General features: G+C 39.8%; 1 protein-coding gene and 1 long non-coding RNA gene across 10 annotated transcripts; one reads left to right on the forward strand and one right to left on the reverse strand.

The window, feature by feature from the left end:
• Nucleotides 1–3,354: 3,354 nt before the first annotated feature.
• Nucleotides 3,355–7,723, forward strand: LOC127752693 (uncharacterized). Of its 9 annotated transcripts, none has more exons than XR_008012397.1 (6): nt 3,355–3,776; nt 4,315–4,550; nt 4,895–5,028; nt 5,657–5,819; nt 6,549–6,900; nt 7,258–7,723. It is a non-coding gene; the product is annotated as an uncharacterized LOC127752693 (long non-coding RNA). The 9 variants fall into 9 exon arrangements; XR_008012395.1 differs by having other exon boundaries at nt 5,660–5,819; XR_008012393.1 differs by lacking the exon at nt 4,895–5,028 and having other exon boundaries at nt 5,660–5,819; nt 6,549–6,737; nt 6,813–6,900.
• Nucleotides 3,778–8,663, reverse strand: LOC127752686 (S-(+)-linalool synthase, chloroplastic-like). Its single transcript, XM_052278088.1, has 7 exons — nt 8,253–8,663; nt 7,224–7,515; nt 6,517–6,892; nt 5,636–5,854; nt 5,362–5,500; nt 4,870–5,106; nt 3,778–4,583 (listed from the first exon to the last, which is right to left on the reverse strand). The coding sequence occupies exons 1-7, from the start codon at nt 8,448–8,450 to the stop codon at nt 4,317–4,319; spliced, it is 1,728 nt and encodes a 575-aa protein (XP_052134048.1). The 5' UTR covers nt 8,451–8,663; the 3' UTR covers nt 3,778–4,316.
• Between the last annotated feature and the right edge of the window lie 12,691 nt (nt 8,664–21,354).

Below are 21,354 nucleotides of genomic sequence, written 5' to 3' on the forward strand. Positions count from 1 at the left end.
TTAATTAGTCATAGTTTAATTTGTTCTTTTCGTTACAAAGAAGTTAAATTTTAACTTGCATGTTTATAGAGTGATTTATTTTTTTAGATAATGAAAATAAACCCTGACGTTTACTTTAAAAGAAGCTACAAACACTTATTACAAAATTCTCTCAAGATAACATAACAATCCAGCAGTATCAAAACAAAACCAACACAAAAGGAGTAAACAATTATTCAAACCAACACATAAGTAAACCAAAACTATGTTTGTGGGGTGATTTATTATATAGTACTAATCTAGTTAATTTTTTTAAAAAATTATTAATAACTATTTGAATGCATGCAAATAATGAAGAGATATCCCCACAAGAATTTAGAATCGACTCGCATATGGCCGCGGTAAAGATCGAACGAGTCACAGCTTAATTGGCTGCATGTTGAGCCATGGAAGTTGCAGCTGGAAGGTTCCAGATGCTTCGGCAATACGTATATGGGCATAGGGCCGTTTTGGATTAAAGCCAAAACGTGACCCTACCAAAGTTTTGGTAACTTTAATAGTACACATGCTAGTTTGGATTGAAGCCAAATAATTAGTAGTGTCCATGCTTACTTTGGCTACATTCTAGAATCTTCTTCACTCTCATACTAAATTTTGACTTTATTTTAGTACTAAACCAAGCATAGACTACCTAACTTTGCCTTACCAAAAATTGGTAGTGCTAAAATTTATCTAGATTTTGGTACTACCAATTAATTGGCAGGGTAGAGAACAAGTAGGCCCATAATGCCGATGGATTGGCTTAGCTGATTGATCGATGCAATCATATGGACAGAAGTGTTGGCGTTTCTGCAAGTGAAACCGGATGAGAGAAACTGGCAGCTAAGCAAGCAAATCTTGTTCAGATCAACATTGAAGTTGTGACACAACCAATCCATTTCTTCGTTTGCTTGTGAGTGGAACAAAGAATAATAATTACAACTTTTCACTACATATTTACGTGCAAATTAATTTGGTGTGAATATATCCCGGATTTTGGTTTGTACTGTATATATGTTCCTGCATTTTCAGACATGCTTTAAAAGTTTATTGATCGAACTGAGGAGCTAGTTGGAGGCTCATATATACTTTTTCTCATTTTAAATGTAATTATAGGTTTATATTTTCAACATGTGACCATCCGTCTTATTTAAATTATTTTATGATTAGTACTTTTATTGTTATTAGATAATAAAACATAAATAATACTTTATGTGTGACTTGTTTTTTAAAAAAAATAAATAAAACGGACAGTCAAACGTTGAATACGGAAATCCACAACTACACTTATAATGTCACGGAGGGTGTAGTCCACTATAAGCATGTGTAATTAATCTAATAAAGTACTGTAGTACTAATAATAGTAAACCATCCGGTACGTAAACTATGGCGGTTGAATTCTTTATTCTTTAAATTAAACAATTTGCAAATCTTCCAAGAGCAACAGCGGCATGAAACATAGAATACTCCCTATTATTTAGAACAACTCTCATTAAGACAAAACTAGAGTGAATACCAGATATATAGTTGCCCGTCCTGAATGACACTGACTGTGTGTGCCAATCCGGCAAGGCCGTGCTCAGCCAAGAAAAGAAACATTGTTTTGCTAATTTTTCTATCTAATATCTCTCACTCAAAATTAATTAAACATATGTAATTTCTGCTTCCAGCTAGAGACAGTCAATAGCCATGAGTATTAATTTGTCTCGACTTTGAAATGACAATAACACTACGATGCTGGATGCATGCATGATCACATCATAATAATCACTCTATCCATCTCAAAATATAAGTATTTTAGCATAGTACAAGTCAAACATTTTTAGCTTTGACTATTAATAAAAAAAAGATCAATCATGTAAAATTGATGTTACTAGATTTATTATTAAACAAACTATCATAATATGCAACTCTTTTTATTTAAAATATCTTACTTTTATAAATATTGTTGGTCAAAGTAGCATCTTGAAGACCATGTCATAGTTAAAAATAAAATTCTTATATTTTAGGACGGATGGAGTAGTAATTAGCACTACTAGGTAGGGAACTACTATACTGTACTACTCCCTCCATTTTATAATGTAAGACTTTCTAGTATTACATATATTCATATAGATATTAATAAATCTAGACACACATATATATTTAGATTCATTAACATTTATACGAATGTGGGTAATGCTAAAAAGTTTTACATTATGAAACGGATAAACTAGTATATAGCTGGATAACAAAGATACTGCAAGTTAAGAAAACACATGTCTGTAAATTATTAAGGGTATATTTGTTTCTTCTCTTTATTAACTTCTACTCACTATTTTTTTCACACGCACACTTTCTGAACTATTAAACGATACATTTTTTTTATAAACAACCTCTGTAGGAAAGTTGCTTTAAAAAATCATATTAATCTATTTTTAATTTTTTTAGTTAATGTTTAATTAATCATGTGCTAATGAGTAATGAGTATAGGAAGGAGAAGTTCCAACTCCTCTTCTCGAAGCCATCATCAAACTCTGTTCTTGCTTAGATTGTAAGTTTCCTCCTATTCCTCCTCAAGCTTCCTCTTCCTTCAGTTCCACCTTGTCGTCGCCTCATCAGTGATTCCCGTTCCTCCTCGTTCTCTTCGTCGTCGTTGGAGGATGTTGGAAGTGAATTTCACCTCCTTGTCAAAAGCAGCGGAGAGTCTGGCTTCTGAATCAGGGTCCAAGCCGATTCTGACTTCTGAGCTTGAGTTGAGAGATCGGGCTTAGTGTCGCACACATCATGTAGGTGACAATCGAGCTCATCCATCGAGATCTAGGCTCGTCTCAATGTCATCACTCACCAGCTTTGTCTTCTTCCTACTCTTTCCGTCCTCTGCCTCCATCTCCTCCTTCACCTTGTCGCTGGCTCGGGCTTGGGCTTGGGCCTGGGCCTATGCCTCTTCTCCTTCTTCTTCGTCGTCTTCTCCAATCCCCTCCCTCCCCCCTCAAACCCTTCTCGGGCTTGGGATTAGAGCATGGGCACATGGTGACCTCGCTGCGCGGCGAAAGGCCTCACCACCCCGTCGATCTCCATCGCCACCGCTGTCGCCCACTCGCCCTAACCTCATTCTCTTTCTCGAGAGGATTCGATATGGTAATAATGAAATGGGAGTAGAGGGGCCTTATGCGGAAAAGTTTCGTGTTCTTCGATGTGATCAGGCCCAAGATAGGACCGCTACCATATCAAATTGGCCAGTTGATAAACATCTCGAATATTGGGCCAGTGAAAAATGGGCCTGGGACTCTCGTCCCGTCCGCAATCTGGGCCATACAAATTGATGGGCTGGCAAAGTCAAAAGAGAGAGAGAGAGAGAGAGAGAGAGAGAGAGAGAAAGAAACCATGGTCGTCGGAGCTGTCTCCTCACAGAGTCTCACCATCACCACGCCGCCGCCGCCGCCTCGCGAGATGCTGCCCGCGGGGTGGTGGTGACGTGGGGGAGCTTGTGCCGGCGGCGGAGGCGCCGATCGACGGGCGCAGTTGCCGAATCCGTGGGGGTTGGGGGGCGGTGTTGCTGTGAATTGTGAAAAAACTGACACATAGGCTTCTTATATCCGGTAAAAATCTATTGACGATTCTTTCGCTGATTGTTTGGTGCTCGTTTTCTTGCTCTACGATCCGAGATCCTTGTTTTTTTTCTTTCCTGTTGCACGTTTTCAGTCTGGACTCTGGAGATTGCGGTTGTTGCCGGTGAGCTGCTCGTTCAAATGCCAAGGAAGACTGCGAGTTGCAAGGTCATAAGCATGGGTCTCTCTGCATTTCTTGTTTTTTTAAGAGTAGATGACATATAATCTCCTTTCAATCAAAGTGGGGAACTCAGAGCTCTGCATTTTGTCTTGAATCATGCATCTCTGTGATTCTAGTGTTGCATGCTCTCAAGTGTGTCAAGGAATAATAGCATTTATGTACAATTCGAACTAGAAGGGGTACCCCCCAATAAAAAAAAAAAGCTCAGAGGCTTAAGAAGACAAAAACTGAAGAAGAAGAAGAGGAAGAACTCCAGGGTGGCGCTCTTACAGAAACAGCACTAGGCCAATAATCTTGCTAAATCTTAAGCACTACACATACTCCAGAGGTTGATCTCTGCCCTTGAAGATTCGGCGATTTCTTTCGAACCAGATTTCTCAAGAAATTAGGATCAACCACGGGTCTCCATACCTATCAACAGTGTCAACTCTGTATTATGCTCTCCTGCCTATCTACAACGTCAAGTCTCCATGATAATCTCTGCACACCATGGATGATTGATGAGTGAATATATATATGATTCAGCTTCAGAGAAGCAGCATCCTCAGGTAGTCCTCGAGGACGGGGAGCCTCTGCTCGCCGTCGTGGCCGTGCATGACGCCGACCATCCTGGCGGCATTGAGCGCCGCCTGCGTGAAGCCGGCGGGGAAGGCCCTCCCGGAGAAGAAGCTCTCACGGTTGAGCTTCTCCCACTCCCTGGCGATCATGCCGCGCATGTGCTCCTCCGCTTCGCTGGCGGCGAGCCCTGGGTTCTCCCTGAGGTACAACTCCTTGTATGATCCATCCAACCCTTCCTGTGTTGGAAATTTAGAGGTGTATTTAGTATCAGCATGTGTGGGATTTGGTGTAGTCATGTTGCACCAAGTAATTTGAAACTTTTTAAAGGGATCAAATGGACTTCAGAACAAGGCTATATTTTTTTTTTAATCCAGAACAATCTTCTTTGGTGTGTATGCATAGTCAGTCTGTTTAAAATATGAACACAAGAATTCAGATATTGCTGTGTGATATTTTTAGGTGCTATATATGTAGTAATAGGTTTGGCATGGTGAAGAGAAGTTTATTGGGAGGTGTTCTGACCTTGGCGTTGCCTATGTCATCCCAGAGTCTGAAGATTTTTGCTGGGCAGGAGATGACAGGAGGGATGTTGTCAATGAGCTCTGCTGCATCATGCCCTAGCATGAATAATAAGTGTAAAAACATAAGTGGTACTCCTGAAGTGATAACACCATTTCTTAGGTAATCCTCTGAGGAGGGAACATGACTATCGGTCAACCATTTTGCCTCAGTCATTAATCCATCAAACAGCACTGCCCACTGCAGAAGATGGGGTACAAAGTTTTCATCAGTCCTTTTTTTTTTCAAAGATCTAGCAAGAGCTGGAATTATATTGTAGACAGAGTGAAAACAGAGTTACATAAGAAATTTACAAGGGCTGATAAAAAGTGAAAAGGCTAAATCACACCATGGATTTTATCAATCTTGGTTGTCAGTTACTGCAAATTCTTTGTGAGAAAATAAATTGTAACACAGCAGGAATTAGAAATGGCATGTTTATTTGTTATGACATACAGCTTTCTTCAAATGATTGATAGGGTTTACTCCGTGTTCTCTCTCGACCATATCTGTGATATCATTTGTAACAGTGTAAATAGCCCTATAGCATGACCTCATGCAGCTAGGCAAGGAATCAGCAGCTGCAAAGTCCCACCTGTAAAATGGGTGCATTAATTATTAGTTGTTAGTTGTTACATGTAACCATATATGTACCTTACCAGTCCAAATCTAATGTAACCTGAATCTACTAGGACGATGTTTAGGATTGTTATCTTGAATTCAGTCTTACATTTTGATTGCCTGTGTGAAGCAGGAGCGCTCCTCTTGTGTGCTGACAAGATCAAAGATGTCATCCATAATGTAGACAAAGGAGGCGATCTTTGTGAGCTCAATCCGGTATCTGGAGAAGGAAGCACCCTGGAAGGCCGTCATTATCCAGACGTACCATTTCTGCACCTGGTCCCTGGCAACTGGTATTTCCTGAGCCAATCCCAAGTTCATCCACCATCTGCATCACGTGATTTGGAGACAATAAGTTTGAAAATTTCTTGCAAATTTACTATGAATCGATCACTGCTGTTAAAATGGTAATGATAAGGAAATACAAAAGTAGCTATTTAAAATCCACAGAGATCACTATAGAAGTACTCATTTTATATATATTAGGGATTTGCCACTCCATTAGTAATATAAGTGCTCATTTTATATAAGGGATTTGCTACTCCATTAGTAGTTGCAATCTTGCCATTTATGTGTGTGACATGGAGAACCAGAACCCACATGTCATAGATACATAGGGTGGAAAATCGTAGATCATTAGGCTTAGTTATTTTCATATCATTTACCAGATTTTTGAATGGATTATTTTCTCCACGCTCTGAAAAATACATTTTCTCAAAAAAAAAAACCTTCCACTGTATTGCTTAATCTACTTATTTTAAGTTATATGTTAAGTTTATTTATCAAAATATTTATTTTTCCCCATAACCAAGATAAATATTTATTTATCTTCCACTGTATTGCTTAAGCTACTTATTTTAAGTTATATGTTAAGTTCATTTATCAAAATGATAATCCACAGCAACAATTGCCTCAATAATCTGTTTCAAACTGAGCCAAAAGCCATAAATCCTTAAACTTTTCCATTTTATATATGTATTTATATAATACCTTTTGATCTCCTGCATTTCCATCTGATGCAGCAGCTTGTTCAGCTTGAAGTCTGCAAGAGCAAGCTCTTCCATTGCAGTGCACCTGGTGGGCAAGGTCTGCAGGTAGCTGAGGTGGTGCCTGGCCTTGTACTGCATCAAGCTGACATGGTAGGGATGTTCCAGTGACTGCCTCACATATCTTGCAAGGCCTGGCTCTAAGTAATCGATGGCAGATTGAAGGTTTCTGCTTGTGAACTCCTTTGCCTTGTAGAGTGAGGCCTCTGCTCCTATGTTCATGTGTGATATGTCTTGCAGGCTGAGTAGCCCTCTGATGTCCTTGCTGTAAGCCATGCTGAAATCGCCATTTCCATCTGTGAATCTTCCAAGAACCTCATCTGCACAGGTAATTATCACAAATCTTTTCTAATTAAACCTGGTTAAATTAAACTACTCCCTCCGTTTCTAAATATTTGACACCGTTGACTTTTTAGCACATGTTTGACTGTTCGTCTTATTCAAAAACTTTTGTGAAATATGTAAAACTATATGTATACATATAAGCATATTTAACAATGAATCAAATGATAGGAAAATAATTAATAATTACTTAAATTTTTTGAATAAGACAAACGGTTAAAAATATTTTAAAAAATCAACGATGTCAAATACTTAGAAATTGAGGGAGTAGTTGATTAGTCATTGCTTGTCATGATCAGTATGTGTGACCTGGTGAGACATGGTGTCCTGCTTCTCTCATCAGCCGGAACGCGAGGGTGGCATCGAGCAGGTCGCCGCCATGGGCGAGCTCCTCGAGGTGGGCATCCATGGCGCCGTCGACCTCGTCCTGGAAGTAGTGGTCGATGCAGAGGCGCTTCAGGTGGTCGACGGTGGCCATCCTCTCCCGGGCGCCGCCGTCGCCGCCGCAGCCGTTCGCCGTACTACTCCTCTGACGCCGCCGTTGATGCAGCAGCATCTCCTGCACGTCGTTCGTCAGGCCATCCAGGCGCTCCATGAAGCCCTGCAAATGCATGCATTTCCCAAACACAAGCGGTTAGAGAGCCAGAATTCACAATCTCGATTCTCGACGAATTTCAATCATTTCTAAAGGTCTTATCCGAAATTTATCAAAATTCATTTGAAATTAACAAAAGAAATCGACGTAATCTGACATTGTAAACCCTGTTAGAGACTCATGATTAATTTCCTCATGTGTTATAGTTCGAGTTGCATAAGACCACATTAATTTGACTCGTGGTACATAACTCTCATTATTATGATCACAGAACCACATTGTTAACCTAATTCTGTTAACGGTGTGGTTTTAGAAGCATATATAATACATATGCTTTTTTTCTTTGTGATTACACGGCAAACACATATGCATGCACACCACTCCACACGCAAGACCACACTCTCACCTTGTGAATGTGTTCTCTAACACCTGCTTAGACGGAAACCGGCGGAACATCCCTAGTCTCACGAAATTCCTGTTTAAATCTCCTAATACCTATGCTTATTTTGTTATGGTGGCTTTAATTCAACTTGAACCAAAATATACGAAGTTTTATAAATTTTACTCTTATTCAATTGATTGGTATTGATTAATAAATTAGTACTCTCTTCATACTTATAATATTTAGTTATCGATTCTCTTTTTTTCTTTGACGTTTTAATTAGTTTAAAAATGAATTAATCAACGTCAAAGAAAAAAAAAAGAATCGATAGTATCACGCATGCCAGTTGATAGCTACGCACCTGTATGTCCAATTCATTGGGCAACATCAAGTGAGAGGCGAGCTCTGGTCGACCAGGGTGGATCGCCGGCGAAGGGCGGAAGCGGCCATCCGCACGGCGGCGGCCTCTCCTCCGGCCACCGTCGCCGGCCGCCGGTGCAGCAGCAGCGGCTACCGGTAGGAGCGATGGCTCCAGGGAGAAGAAGACATGAGAAGCCATTATTGATCGAGACTTGCTTTTTGTGTGCTTAACTAATCTCAGCTCTACTGCATGCAGCAATATAACTATAGTTTGTGGTATCAAGCGATGTGTTAGATGAGATGGAAATGGTGGGTTGCTCGCAATGCATGAAACTCGTGTATATTTGTAGGGAAGCCCAAGCTTCTTAATTTCGTCGTCCTCTTTGTCTACCACGTACGGCGTCTTCGCCGTCAGCATCGTCTCTCCTCGACTACTTACGCATTTTCTTCCCAGCGACGAATATACATAATATAACCGTATCCTCTGACATTACACGGTGTGACGTTCCTTCAATCCACACCATCCATTCTAAATCAACAGGCCATCTCGAATTCTCGATCTACGCTAGCTAGCTGTTCCACAAGCTGCAACGGCGGAGCCAGAAACCCTAAAAATATTATGTTGGATGGGGATAATAATATGTTATTCTCTTCGTTTCAAACTATAAGTCGTTTTGACTTCAGTCAAAATCAAACTGTTTCAAGTTTAATCAAGTTTGTAAAAAAAATAATAATATTTTCAACACAAGATAAATATATTATGAAACTATATTTAATTATTGATTTAATAATAAAACTAATTTGGCGTTGTATATATTACAATATTGAGTTAATTGGATGCATGCCATTATAAATTTACCTGTTTTGACATATACCATTACTATTCACAAAATTGGAACCATGCCACTATAATTTAACATGTGTTTGAGATGTGCCACTACATATTCTTTCAATGCGGAACCGGCTCCTCTGACTTAGTGCTCCAACGTCAGAGACGAACAGTAACCCGAGTCACGCGCTACTGTTCACGGTTACTGTTTAGATGTTACTGTAGATTACTGTAGCACTCAATCTCATTCGCTCATTACAGATCGGACAGCTGAAAATAACTCACGTCAGAGTACTGTACACCTCTGACGTGAAAACATCTAAGTCAGAGGATCTCATTCCTTTTAATACAAATTCCAAGTTTTCGGACCAAACTATCCTCGTCTTCTTCCTCCATCCTCTCCTTCATTCCCCTTTCTTTCTCTCCTCTCACCTCTGGCATGCATCGGTAGTTGCCATAAGACCAGGGATGGTCGTCAATGGCGATAAGCTCCGCGGAGGGAGTGGATCCGGAGCTCCACCGTAGTTGTTGCTGCTGCTCGAGCTCCAGTGGCCAGCACAGTGTCATGGCGATGCGCGCGTGAAGTGCCAGCCATCGGACCGAATTCCTTGGCCACGGCGCATCGTCGTCGCCTGCGCTTCAGCCACCCACCCTATACGCATGCAACAGCGCTAGCAACTACGGCCCATACATGCCACCACCTCCTTAATTTTTCAGATTAAGGAGAATCTGGAAAAGCTCTAAAACCTAGCTTCTTCAGCTTATGGCTTCTTAGTTCATTTTTCAGAATCTGTAACTATAGATTCTTAGAAGCTGTGGACTATTTGGACAACTTCTAGCAGAAGCAGCTTTTGGAAAAAGCTGCAGCTGGAAGAAGCTCCTCCAAACAGAACCGTAGTGGCATAGTGGCACATCTCAAACACATGTTAAAATATAGTGGCATGGTTCTAATTTCGCAAATAGTAATGGCATATCTCAAAACTGGTAATTTTACAATGGCATGGATCCAATTAACCCTACAATATTTGCCTAAAAAATTTGTTAAAGTTGGAAGTTATAATCTAAAACTGAGAGAGTAGTTCTTTTAAAATTTGCTAAAGCTATATCTCTACTATTATAAAAATTAAAGATGTTTTTGTCAATTTCGTACGTCACTTACTAATCCGATTCAATTGCTCGCGTCGAGTGTCTTTCTTTCCGAACACATTTTAAAAATGAATACTGCCCGATCGAGTCCGCCTACGCGTCACTCTGATCGATCTTCCCAGCGCGTGCCGGCGCGTGACGTGTACAATGCCGTGTCCCTGTTCCCAAACCCCAGCCGGGTGCCTGTGTCCAGTGTGGGTTGCCAGGAAGATAACATCAAATATATAAATAGTTTATTTGCTTATATTTGATAAATCTTAAATTATAAACTTTGAAATGTTTTCGCTAGAATTTTAGTATGTCATTCGTGTTTGAATCGATTTTAATCCTTTGCTTTTTTTTTTCTATTTGTTTGGTACATCGTCGTTCAATTCCGATTCCAAATTCATGTTTTGTTATTAGGTACCGTCACGCCTAGCGGGTCATTCCTTTGGGCCCGATCAGTGATCTTTCTCTTTTTTTTTTCCTATTTTGTCCATATGCTCCACATGCATAGTGATCATACATCTAGGTTTGTCCAATTGACACCGCAGCTATTTGTTTCAATTAGCAAAAAATTACATTACCACTTTCTGTTGGTTGATTTTCTTCCGATCCCGTTTACGTAACAAACGTGTTCTATTTGTATGGGAGGGGAGATACGCGCATCACGCTAGCTAGCTATTGCTGTGATATATATGTTTCTTCCATCTCCGTGTTTCCTTGATCTGACGACTACAGATGTAGCCCGCGCCACAGCTCTGTCACCCACTCAATGTAGCACGGTGCGTAAAGGCCCGATCGCTGCGTGTGGCAAGGAGTGTGTGAAAAGGAGCGGGCCCAATTAATTCATCCGCGTCTCGGATAAGAGGGACACTCTGGCATAAGAAAAAAGAAAAACATTTGACAGAAACATAAAATTAAAACTGATTCAAACACGGTATCAATTTTTTAAATTGGCTCTACCCGTTACAATGCACGGACATCTTTTCTAGTATAGTGTAAAAATCAAAGACATAAGGGGAGGCCAAGCCACTGCTCGCCTCCCTCCTCTCTAGATCTCTCCGCCTCAAGTTGTGAGCCTTTGACCGTCTTAGAGACCTATTTGGTTTAGTCGCTCTAACACCGTTTATACAATATCCGTAACAGTATTATGTAAGTTCATTTCAATTGGATCATGGGTAATACCATATATCTGCTAAGAATACTTATTCTCAAACAGTTCCATCCATATTACCTTAGTTAGAGTTATCGTTCTTAATTATTGTCTGTATATTGATAAGAGTCATCATCCTCGCTAGCTCACAGCCACATTGCCAGATTGCCTCTCATGCTTCTTTTGTTTCATGTGCGGGTCCCTCATTATCAACTCCTAGCTAAAGTTCGACTACACAAACCACAACTACATTATGAACGACATCCTGATCATGGCTATTTTACGCCCTTCGCTCATGTTTACCCACCCTCGTAGCTCAGTTTCATCTTCTAGACTACGGAGACAAAACGCATATCCTATTTTTGAAATAATAACAACATTTGAGTACGGCTATTGATTTCCCACATAAACGTGTGTGACGTCTGACAACACCAACTAATATAGTCTTTAAAGGATATAAGTAGTACTAAAATTTTATTGTAATATTTAGTACATTATGATCTATACCTGATGTATCAAGATGTACCAAATTATAAGAAAAGAATACCTCTATGAATTTAATGACCATAAAATCACACAATAAAAAAATAGTACCACGGTAGTACGCATGATACATTGATATACCCACATCTGTATTTCTGTTTGTCACATGAATGGGAGTGGATTATACTGTTAACTCCATTTCTAGTATATGCGATATGCAACCTTTTAACTATGTACTTAGCCCCTCAAATAATCTAATCTAAAATTAGTTTCTATGAAGATTTAAACTCAGAATTTTTAGGTGCTACTCAGGTCACTACAATCACTAGCCTACGTGGTTTTTCGCATGCATATCTATATATGTATGACCTATCTAAGCATCAGACAAGACGAAACAGACGGCTATAATAAAGACCAAAAGCAAAGAATGCAGGTGTGTGTTGCATACAAGCATGGAGTCTTATAATGGTAGTGGAGATACTCCAGAGCTTGCGGCGGGATTTTAGAAATCCTTCTAAAACACACTTAAAAACAACATATAGAATTAAAAGGGAGACAATAAAATGTTCGATGCATATAAAGGTATAATTAATTTAGAACGGTTAGCATACACAATAAATTTATGTTTATAATATGATTAAGCATGGAAGCAGTTAATATGATTAATGTGGCTCAACACATGCCAACTGGGTCTAGGAATTAATAGTAGATTCTCATGTGACAGAAAGGCTCTTTAAATGCGGACGAAGAGGATCTTTGCATGCGGTTGCCCCAACCGCATGGGGGAGAAGGTTTGCAAAAATCGCTCTTTTTTACATGCAGCCGGCGCAACCGCATGCGAAGATCCTATTTTCGCATGCGGTCGCTTATACCGGCCGCATGCAAAAATAAATTCGGCAAACAAAAAAAATAAAATCCAAAAAACCCCCAAACCCTAGCCCGCCGCCAGATCCGTCGCCCCGCCGCACGCCGCCGTTGGATCCGTCGCCCCCGCCGCACGCCGTCGCCGGATCCGTCGGCGGCGGCACCGAATCGGCGTCGGGCAGCGCCGCCCAAGGCGGCCGAGCCACCCCCGCCGCTGCGGTGTTGAGGAGGGGGGATGCGCCGCGCCGTCGAGGAAGGGAGGCCACCGCCGCCGGTGCCGAGCCCACAGCGTGCCTGCCGTCTAGACCCGCCGCCCGCCGCCGTCGTCGTCGTCGTCGCCGTGCCCGCTGCCGTCGAGGAAGAGAGCGCCGCGCATGGAGGTCGGGGAAGGCCGCCGCCGCTTTGCAAAGCCCGCCACGCGCTGCCGCGGCGGATGGGAGATTGGGGAAGGGAGGCCGCCGCCGGTGCCGCGCCGCGCCGCCGCTGTTGCATGCTCGGTGCGTTGAGAGAGAGAGAGAGGAGAGGAGGAAAGAGTTAGGAAAAGGAGAGGCTGAGAAAAGGATAAGGATGGGGAGTTAAAATATCCGATAGGAGGAGAGAGAGAGAAGAGGAGATGAAAAAATTTGAAAGGAGGTGGTGGGAAAAAATTAATTTTAAAATATTAAAACTTCGAATCAAATTATATATATATAAATGAACTTGTGTGAAAAAGTTGTAAAAAAAAGTTGTAGAACTCATTGAGATCTACCAATTTTATTTTGGTCATTTCTCCATCCGAGTTTTATTGAACTATATAAAACTTGTATTTTAAAATATAAGAAATTCAAATAATTTTTCAGGGTAGTAAATGATTTCAAATGGAAAATTTGTCAACAATAAAGTTTTATGACTTATCAAGATCTACAAATTTTGTTTTGGTCATTTTTCTATATGACTTTGTTTGAATAGTTTGAATTTGAATTTCAAATTATGACAATTTCAAACAATATTTACTAGTACTAAATGAATTCAACTGAAAAAGTCATCAATAACAAAGTGGTATAACTCATCAAAATCTATAACTTTTATTTGAGTCATTGCTTCATCCGACAAAATAATTTGTAACATTGTTCACAAAATGTACATATCTCTCTTGTAGTTTTATAAACTATAAGAGAGATATGTAAATTTTATGAAAATGTTACTATCGCTTTGTCGGATGAAGAAATGATCAAAATAGAAGTTATAAATCTTGATGAGTTATACAACTTTGTTGTTGATGACTTTTTCAGTTGAAGTCATTTACTGCTTTAAAATATTATTCAAAGATTTGAAATTCAAATTTTTAATTGATAAAACAAAGTCACAAGAAAAAATGACCAAAACAATAGTAGTAAAAACACAATAACATGATAGAGCATGATTTTAGAAACATTTAGGAAAAATAATCATCCAATTTGGAGTTCGTATGAGTGAGATACACTAGTTTCAAATTTTCAAAATTTTCAAATTTTATTTTCGCATGCGGGCGCTTAAGTGAGCCGCATGAAAAAATCGATTTTTTCATATGGGCACTTAAGTGAGACGAATGCAAAAATGAGCTCATTTTTCATACGGCCGTATTAAAAGGCCCATATGGGAAAATATCGATTTTTCCATACGAGCCACTTAAGGAGCCGTATGGAAAAATGGCCCTCGATTTTTGCAGACGGCACTAGTTATGGTCTGTTTGTAAAAATTATGGGCTCTCGTACAGAAAAATTACTTTTGTAGTAGTGATAAATGGATTGAGTTTTGCTTTTTGGCCAAATTAGTGCTGCAATACTCTGAAAGCGATGCATGATTGAGATTTCGAGAGTGACAAAAGAACGAACAAAATGTATTTTTACGTCGAGATTGAGACTTTGAGAGTGATATAAAAGAGAAGATCAGTCAACTTAATTACTCTCTCTGTCCTATAATATAAAAGATTTAGGTAAATATGACACATCCTAATACAATAAATCTGGAAAAAAATAAAAATGTCTGTCCAGATTCATTGTATTAGAATGTGTCACATCCATCTAAAATTCCTTACTCCCTCCGTCGCATATTAGGCCTCGTTCGGCACGTGGGGAGGGATTTCCCTGGGGGAAACACCACCAGTCCAGGATTGGGTGGATCCCCTCCCACCACCCAATCCACTTCCACGTTGGGTGTTAAACCCCCATGCTATTCGGATGGGGAAAACAGGGGAAAAGCAGGGAAAGCAGGGCAAACACATCTCTTTGAATAAAAACTGAGCATAGATAGCACATCTCAACTTACGAATAGAATCAAACTACAAAATCACACAAAATAATACGAAATTTCAAAAAAAAGAGAGCTGATAACTAATTTCTACAATGGCATGTATAGAAGAAAACCAAAATTAAGAAAATAGTTCATTAAATAAAGAAAATGAAAATACTGACAAGCTTTTAAAACGATAGTTAACACTGCTATTCAATGTAGCAGTTGACATTCGCATGTGGTAAGTCAATCTGTGCCCTCCAAACAATATTACAAGCATATATAGTAGTTGCCAATGTACCCCACGCATTTAAATTCTAGTGATTAGCAAGTGACATTAACACCTAGAACACTGAGTACAACCACAAACTAGGTTCCCAGGTTCCAAAATCTGATTTGTCCACAAATTTAAGAAATGAAGATGGTAACTGCATGCACTGTTGTCCTATCTTTGACACCATTTGATCTTCACCTAATAATATTAGCTCCATGACCTGGGAGGAGAAAATGATGAGCATTGTGACCCCAAGAAAAGATTAAAAAAAAAGAAAGACACGGCAGCCAAAGAACAGCTGTTGCAGCATCCAGAAACAAGCCTCTGATAAGTTTTTACAGGTGATCACAACAACAGAAAACTTCCAATGTAGAACAGCATCCAGAAAATGACAGCACATTAGGAGGAGAACAATGTTGGCTCACAGATAAGTTTATTTTACAAAGATATGACATAGCAGGACTATGGTAGCTTAATGCCGACAGTAAAGCATAAAAAAAAGTACAGAGAAGTTGGACTGATGACAACAATGTCAAGCTCAACAGGACTACAGGAGAAATGAAAAAAGGCTGATCACTATCATCATGCTATTCATGTATATCAACATAAATGAAACTTTAGGCAGAACATACCTCACAAAAGCACCCAATCTCATGTAAATCAACCCTACCAATACAAGAAAACCAGGTAAGTAGGGGATCAGAAATGTCAACCAAGTAAGACAGCATGCTAAGATGACACTAATGAAAATAAAATATCATAATCAGAAATGTTACTCACCATCTGAAGTTTCAGCCACAAAATTCTAGCGGTTGGATTAGCACTGATAAAGATTTCTCTGTTCTGAGCATCCTTAAAAACACTAAATGCCCGGGCATTTTCCTCAGGGGATAGTTCATTCATTGTGCTCAAGACATCGATACATTTCTTGATTGAAAATTCATCAACTTGCTTTGTAGCCTCTTTTTCCCGTACCATTTCCTCCTCAGCTTGTTTATGTCGCAGCTCTATGTATTTCTCCATTGCATCAGCCACATTCCCATTTTGCTTATGTCTTTTTGGGTTCTTCTCTCTTTTATCCTCAGGAGGTTTCCTTGATGTACTGACAGTTTGTCTTTTTTGATTTAACTGATTTGACACTTCAACTTTTGATTGTTCACTTGCTGTGATTGGATCATCATTGTTCAGGTCATCTTGATTGTTCTCCATCAGCAAATCATCAGCACCTACTTGTGTAACAATATCATCTTCTGTGTTTCTTGACTGATCTAGTGTATTTGTTGGCTGAAGGGATGTAAAGTTCAAGAGGCCCTCGGCAGTTTGACCTATTCAAGAAAAGAAATGCATGCCGATAACTAAGTGAAAAATAGTTCGAATGGTTTATGGATAGATCTGAGAATTAGTAAATTACCATCATATAGTTCTAAAGCTTCAAAGATTGGAAATGGTTTGTTGCGGAACTTCTTAGCTCGAGGGAAAGACTGTTAACTTTTAGAGATGAAAAAGAAACTGAGTTAATTATGAGGCAAAAGGAGAATATAGAAAGTAAAGGAACATGACAGAACATAACAAGATATATATGAGGAGAGACAATTCAACAATTGCACGGAATTCAATAGTTCAAGAAACTTACATGAATAATATTATCCCAAACTGCAGGATCATCAGCAATAATCATCCCGAGTTTTTTGTCCCAAGATGCCCCACTTTGTGTTCTTGCATCTTTTAAGCACCTGTAATCTCTCTTAAGCTCCTTTTCTTTATCTTGAATTTGTCCTTTTGAAAAACAAATGTGCGGGAACTTATCATGAAAACACACAAGTCATTTATTACATCACATTTCATTACATATCATGCTAGATTAGGATGATCATGAACATAATCATTCCACATCGCCATTGCAATATTGTCCCTAATAACATTTCCTTGATGAGTTTGATTATTCAGTGAGTTGACATCATTGCCATACTCATCATCTCCCGCTGGAACATCAACAAAATCTTCAGGTGATATATGGTGTGGATCATGTGGCTGATGATCAAGATCCAACCACCCCTCATTCCCATTGTACCTCCTAATCAGGTTGTGAAATACGGTAGCAGCTGCTGGTATCCTAACTTGGTTTTCAATAGGGTGTAGTGTGCCTACTTTTAAGATCAGGAAGCACTTCTTCAAAACTCCAATAGCCCTTTCTATGTGATTACGCAATAATGCATGGCTTTGATTGAACAATTATTTGTAGTTTGATGGGCGCCGGTGATCACGACCAAACTCCTTAAGATGGTATCGAACGCCACGGTAAGGTGCGAGGAATGAAGGCGTGTTGGCATATCCACCATCAACAAGGTAAAACTTGCCCATCGGTATGCGAAAACCATTTAGTTGAGCAGACCTAAGCACCCGGGCATCCGTGGCAGATCCCTCCCAACCACAAGAAATGAATGTGAAGTTTAAGTCAAAATCACATGCTAACATCACATTTTGGCTTAGTGTGCTCTTTCTATTCCTATATGGAGCTGCCATCTCAGGGTTTATAGTGATAGGAACATGAGTACCATCAATTGCTCCTAAGCAATTCTGCAAGAATAATATAAACACATAAGAAGATTTAATTTTAGAAATAAAATATTTTATTATACATGAATGCCAAGTTAGTATTGCACCTTGAAGTATGGGTAGAAGCGAGGATTTGATGTGATCTTTGGATGAGTTTGGTTTGCAAGAGGCGGCTTAATGAATCTATGGGTGAGAGTAGGGACTATATCGAAAAATGCCCTAATATGTAGGTGGATTGTCGCCCCACTATGCTTGAATTCATATTGCATATCTTGGTAGCTCGCATTATGGGATAGCATATACATGAACATAGCAAGCTTTTCCTCCACTCTAACTCCCCTAGTGTCACGGACCAAGTTCTTCCTTCTTAGAAATTCTGCAATACTTTTGAAGACCTCCAGTTCCATACGGTACGCCACAAGGCAATTCATGACATGCCCTTCAAGTACCTCTGTCACTTTTTCTGCACCAGTCTAGGTTGATGTATGCCTAGGTGTTTTCTCTCTCCCCCCACCACCACTATCCAAAAGATGCACAGCAGGGAAAAGGAAAAGAATCATATCATCATCCTCTTCCTCCCGCTTCCGACGTTTAGCCCTTGAATCCATTTTAATTCCAGGAACTGTTGACATGTGTGAGATGACTTCTAAGCACATAAAAGTGTGATATCAAGCAAACAAATGTTAACAAAAAAAAAAGAATCTTCTAAGCACCAAACTACAAAAAATTAATAGATAACAGAAGGTTGCAGTTAATGTCAAAGGTAGTAATGGCTATTCTATACTTCTGTAGATTAGATTACAAAGCATAAAAAAGATAAACAGCAGAGCATATCTTTGATAAACAGCAGAGCTTTCTTCTATTTTACATTTGAAGGACTATATAGTGCAATTCCGTTGATTCAGAGAATGAATTAATTCCATGTGGTAATGTGAGTGTTAATTTCCATTCTGCAAGGCTAAATAAAGATTTTTCTCTAATTTATATGTGTATATTGACCTGATTAACTATATATCCAGAGAATGAAAGAAAAATGCAGCATATTGTCAGTTACTACGTTGAAGTGTAACCTTCAACAAAAATATAATAAATGAACAGATGCATGTTCTTTCAGAAATCCATAGCAATGAACCACAAAAACATCTGTTCGGAAATAAAGGGACAAAACCTGATTACTCTCCTTTCAATATATCTTGATCAATAAAAGGAAAGGAAGAAAATATTTTCCTTCGAATGAACATTATGTCAGACATCTAGAATTTGTTAATGTCATCTCCCATAGTAAATTACCCATTTTAATTCCAGGAATTGACAAAGCAAGTTTGGGTGCTTCACAGGATCATGAAGAATTCTAATTAATACACAAACCGTATCAAGTTTGTTAGGGCAAAAATTAAGAGTATATCATGGATCAACAGAGATGCTCAAGCTTTATCCACACGAGCATCAGGAATTAATACACAGAGCCACAACTTATACAGAGCTGCACAGATTATGCCTAGAGATTTCACAAGTAAACTTAGCACAAGATTACCTAGCCCAAGATTAATTATCTGCAACATAATCGATCAGATCTAGCCCAAGATTTCACCTTCCCAACCACCAAACCAATCAATTCAGGAGAAGGATGGAATTTGGCATACCTAGACAAGCTGGTAGAAGATGACGACGAGGTCCTGGAGGTTCTTGTTGGGGACGAGGTCCTGGATGGTGGAGACCGAACGGAGAAGGCCACACCGATGTTGAACTCCGACAGATCTGACGAGAGGCGGCGTCGTTTCCGGCGAGAGGAGGAGGCCGAAGTGACGGCAGGCGCTGGCGCGAGCAGATGCGCGGCCCACCGCCGGCACGCGACGGGATGAGCAGCGGTGGCGCGGGCGTGGCCCACCGCGGCGCGCGTTCGGACGAGCAGCGGCGACGCGGGCGCCGCTCCAGTCGAGAAGAGGCAGCGGTGTGGTGAGTTTCCACGGGTTAGGGTGGTGGACCAATATCCCTAGGGTTTGTGGGGTATTGGGCCGGGAAATCCACCTTTCCGGGCTAAGCCGAATGCATTTTTTGACAACCCAAGGATTCTATCCCCTCGTGGTGGGTTTCCCCAAAGGGGCCGGGGAAAAGGCTGGTATCCCAGCCTTTTACACCCGAACCGAACGAGGCCTTAGAGGGCGTGAAAATTTTTTGGCTTTGTCCCCATAACACAAGGCTCTATGTGCTTTGTGGTCTAATATTCCCATCAGTGCCCTTCTCAGCCGGTTCACATGCATGCTTGTGACGCTTTGATACTGGAACAGTGAATGCATATTCAACCGAAGGAAAGGATGACTCGGCTTGCATGCGCGTGGAGTCACAGAATTAATTATGCATGCGAGATTAATTAAGAGCAAGTTTAATAGTATAGCCAACTACTAACTCTAAATCATCTATATCCAATTCATACAATAGTTACTCATTACACTATTAATATCTGATTTCACCTGTCATACATACACACATTGTGTCTTGGAGTCTGTGCTACAACTGGCTACATATCTGTAGCCCGCTGCTCTTCTCTTTCATATTTTTCTCTTTAAAATATATTTATAGCTAGCTAATAGTTTACTTTTGTAGCTGCTCATTGGGGCAAAAACCAGAAGAAGCAGTTGCCCGCGCCCATGCCTTGGTATAGGAGAAAAAGAATTACGCCCTCTAGCTAATATGGGACGGAGAGAGTATATCGGAATATATTCCTCTGGCTCTATTGCATGGTGAGTATTCTGAGCATTCAGCCGTACGATGATTGATGATGAAGAGAGGAGGCACCCTAAAAACATCAAGATCAAGATCAAGTGTCTCACTTATAGATAATTATTTAGGAGTTCAATTTCACATAGAATGGGTTTGTTACGTTGACAAGTTGCACAATAAGAGGACATAAAGAGCAATGCTAGAGATCGTCGATGTCTTTACCAGAGAGCTTAGACAGTGAACTTGACTTTTCTCTTGTTCATTTACTTCTGTTATCCCTTGTACTATTTATCTAGCTCTATTTATGTAGAAATATACTCTATATACACAAGTTTTCGGTAAACACTCTATACACACCAACTAGCAAACGTCATCAAAAAATTCAAGAAAAAAAAGTACATGTAGTTCTAAATTCTAATGGTACTATATCTGTGTACATGTAAGGTCTCATATTCATATTTTAGCCATAAAAAATAAAAATTCTGATAGTTTATACTCTTAAAAATATCATAATTTTATCTTTTTTACAACTAAAATGTAATAAGTTTAAAGATAGGACTTTAAACATAAGTGTAGTATCGTTAAAAGTACATATACATTTTTTTTCTAGAATTTTCGGTGACATTTTATTATTTGACGCGCATGAAATATGTGAACCAGAAATTAACTTACGTACATACGATTCGTTCCATGGTTCTTTAACATAACTAGAAACAACTAGGCCTATTAAAAAATTACTTTAATAAGTTGCGAGGACTATAATCCGCTACTTGTCATTTTGGCAAAGGATTGGACGAACCGATCGAGAGCCAGTCGACGATCGAGAACGGCTAGTGCCACACACC

The sequence above is a fragment of the Oryza glaberrima genome, chromosome 10 (genome assembly GCF_000147395.1).
Source record: "Oryza glaberrima chromosome 10, OglaRS2, whole genome shotgun sequence".
Lineage (NCBI taxonomy): Eukaryota > Viridiplantae > Streptophyta > Magnoliopsida > Poales > Poaceae > Oryza > Oryza glaberrima.

Excerpts from the sequence above, each read along its gene's own strand:
- LOC127752686 (XM_052278088.1), bottom strand. The coding sequence starts at position 8,450 with ATGGCTTCTCATGTCTTCTTCTCCCTGGAGCCATCGCTCCTACCGGTA. Across the intron at positions 6,893-7,223 it reads AGGACACCATGTCTCACCAG|ATGAGGTTCTTGGAAGATTC; the intron begins GTCACACATACT and ends TTACCTGTGCAG. Across the intron at positions 5,855-6,516 it reads GAAATGCAGGAGATCAAAAG|ATGGTGGATGAACTTGGGAT; the intron begins GTATTATATAAA and ends CACGTGATGCAG.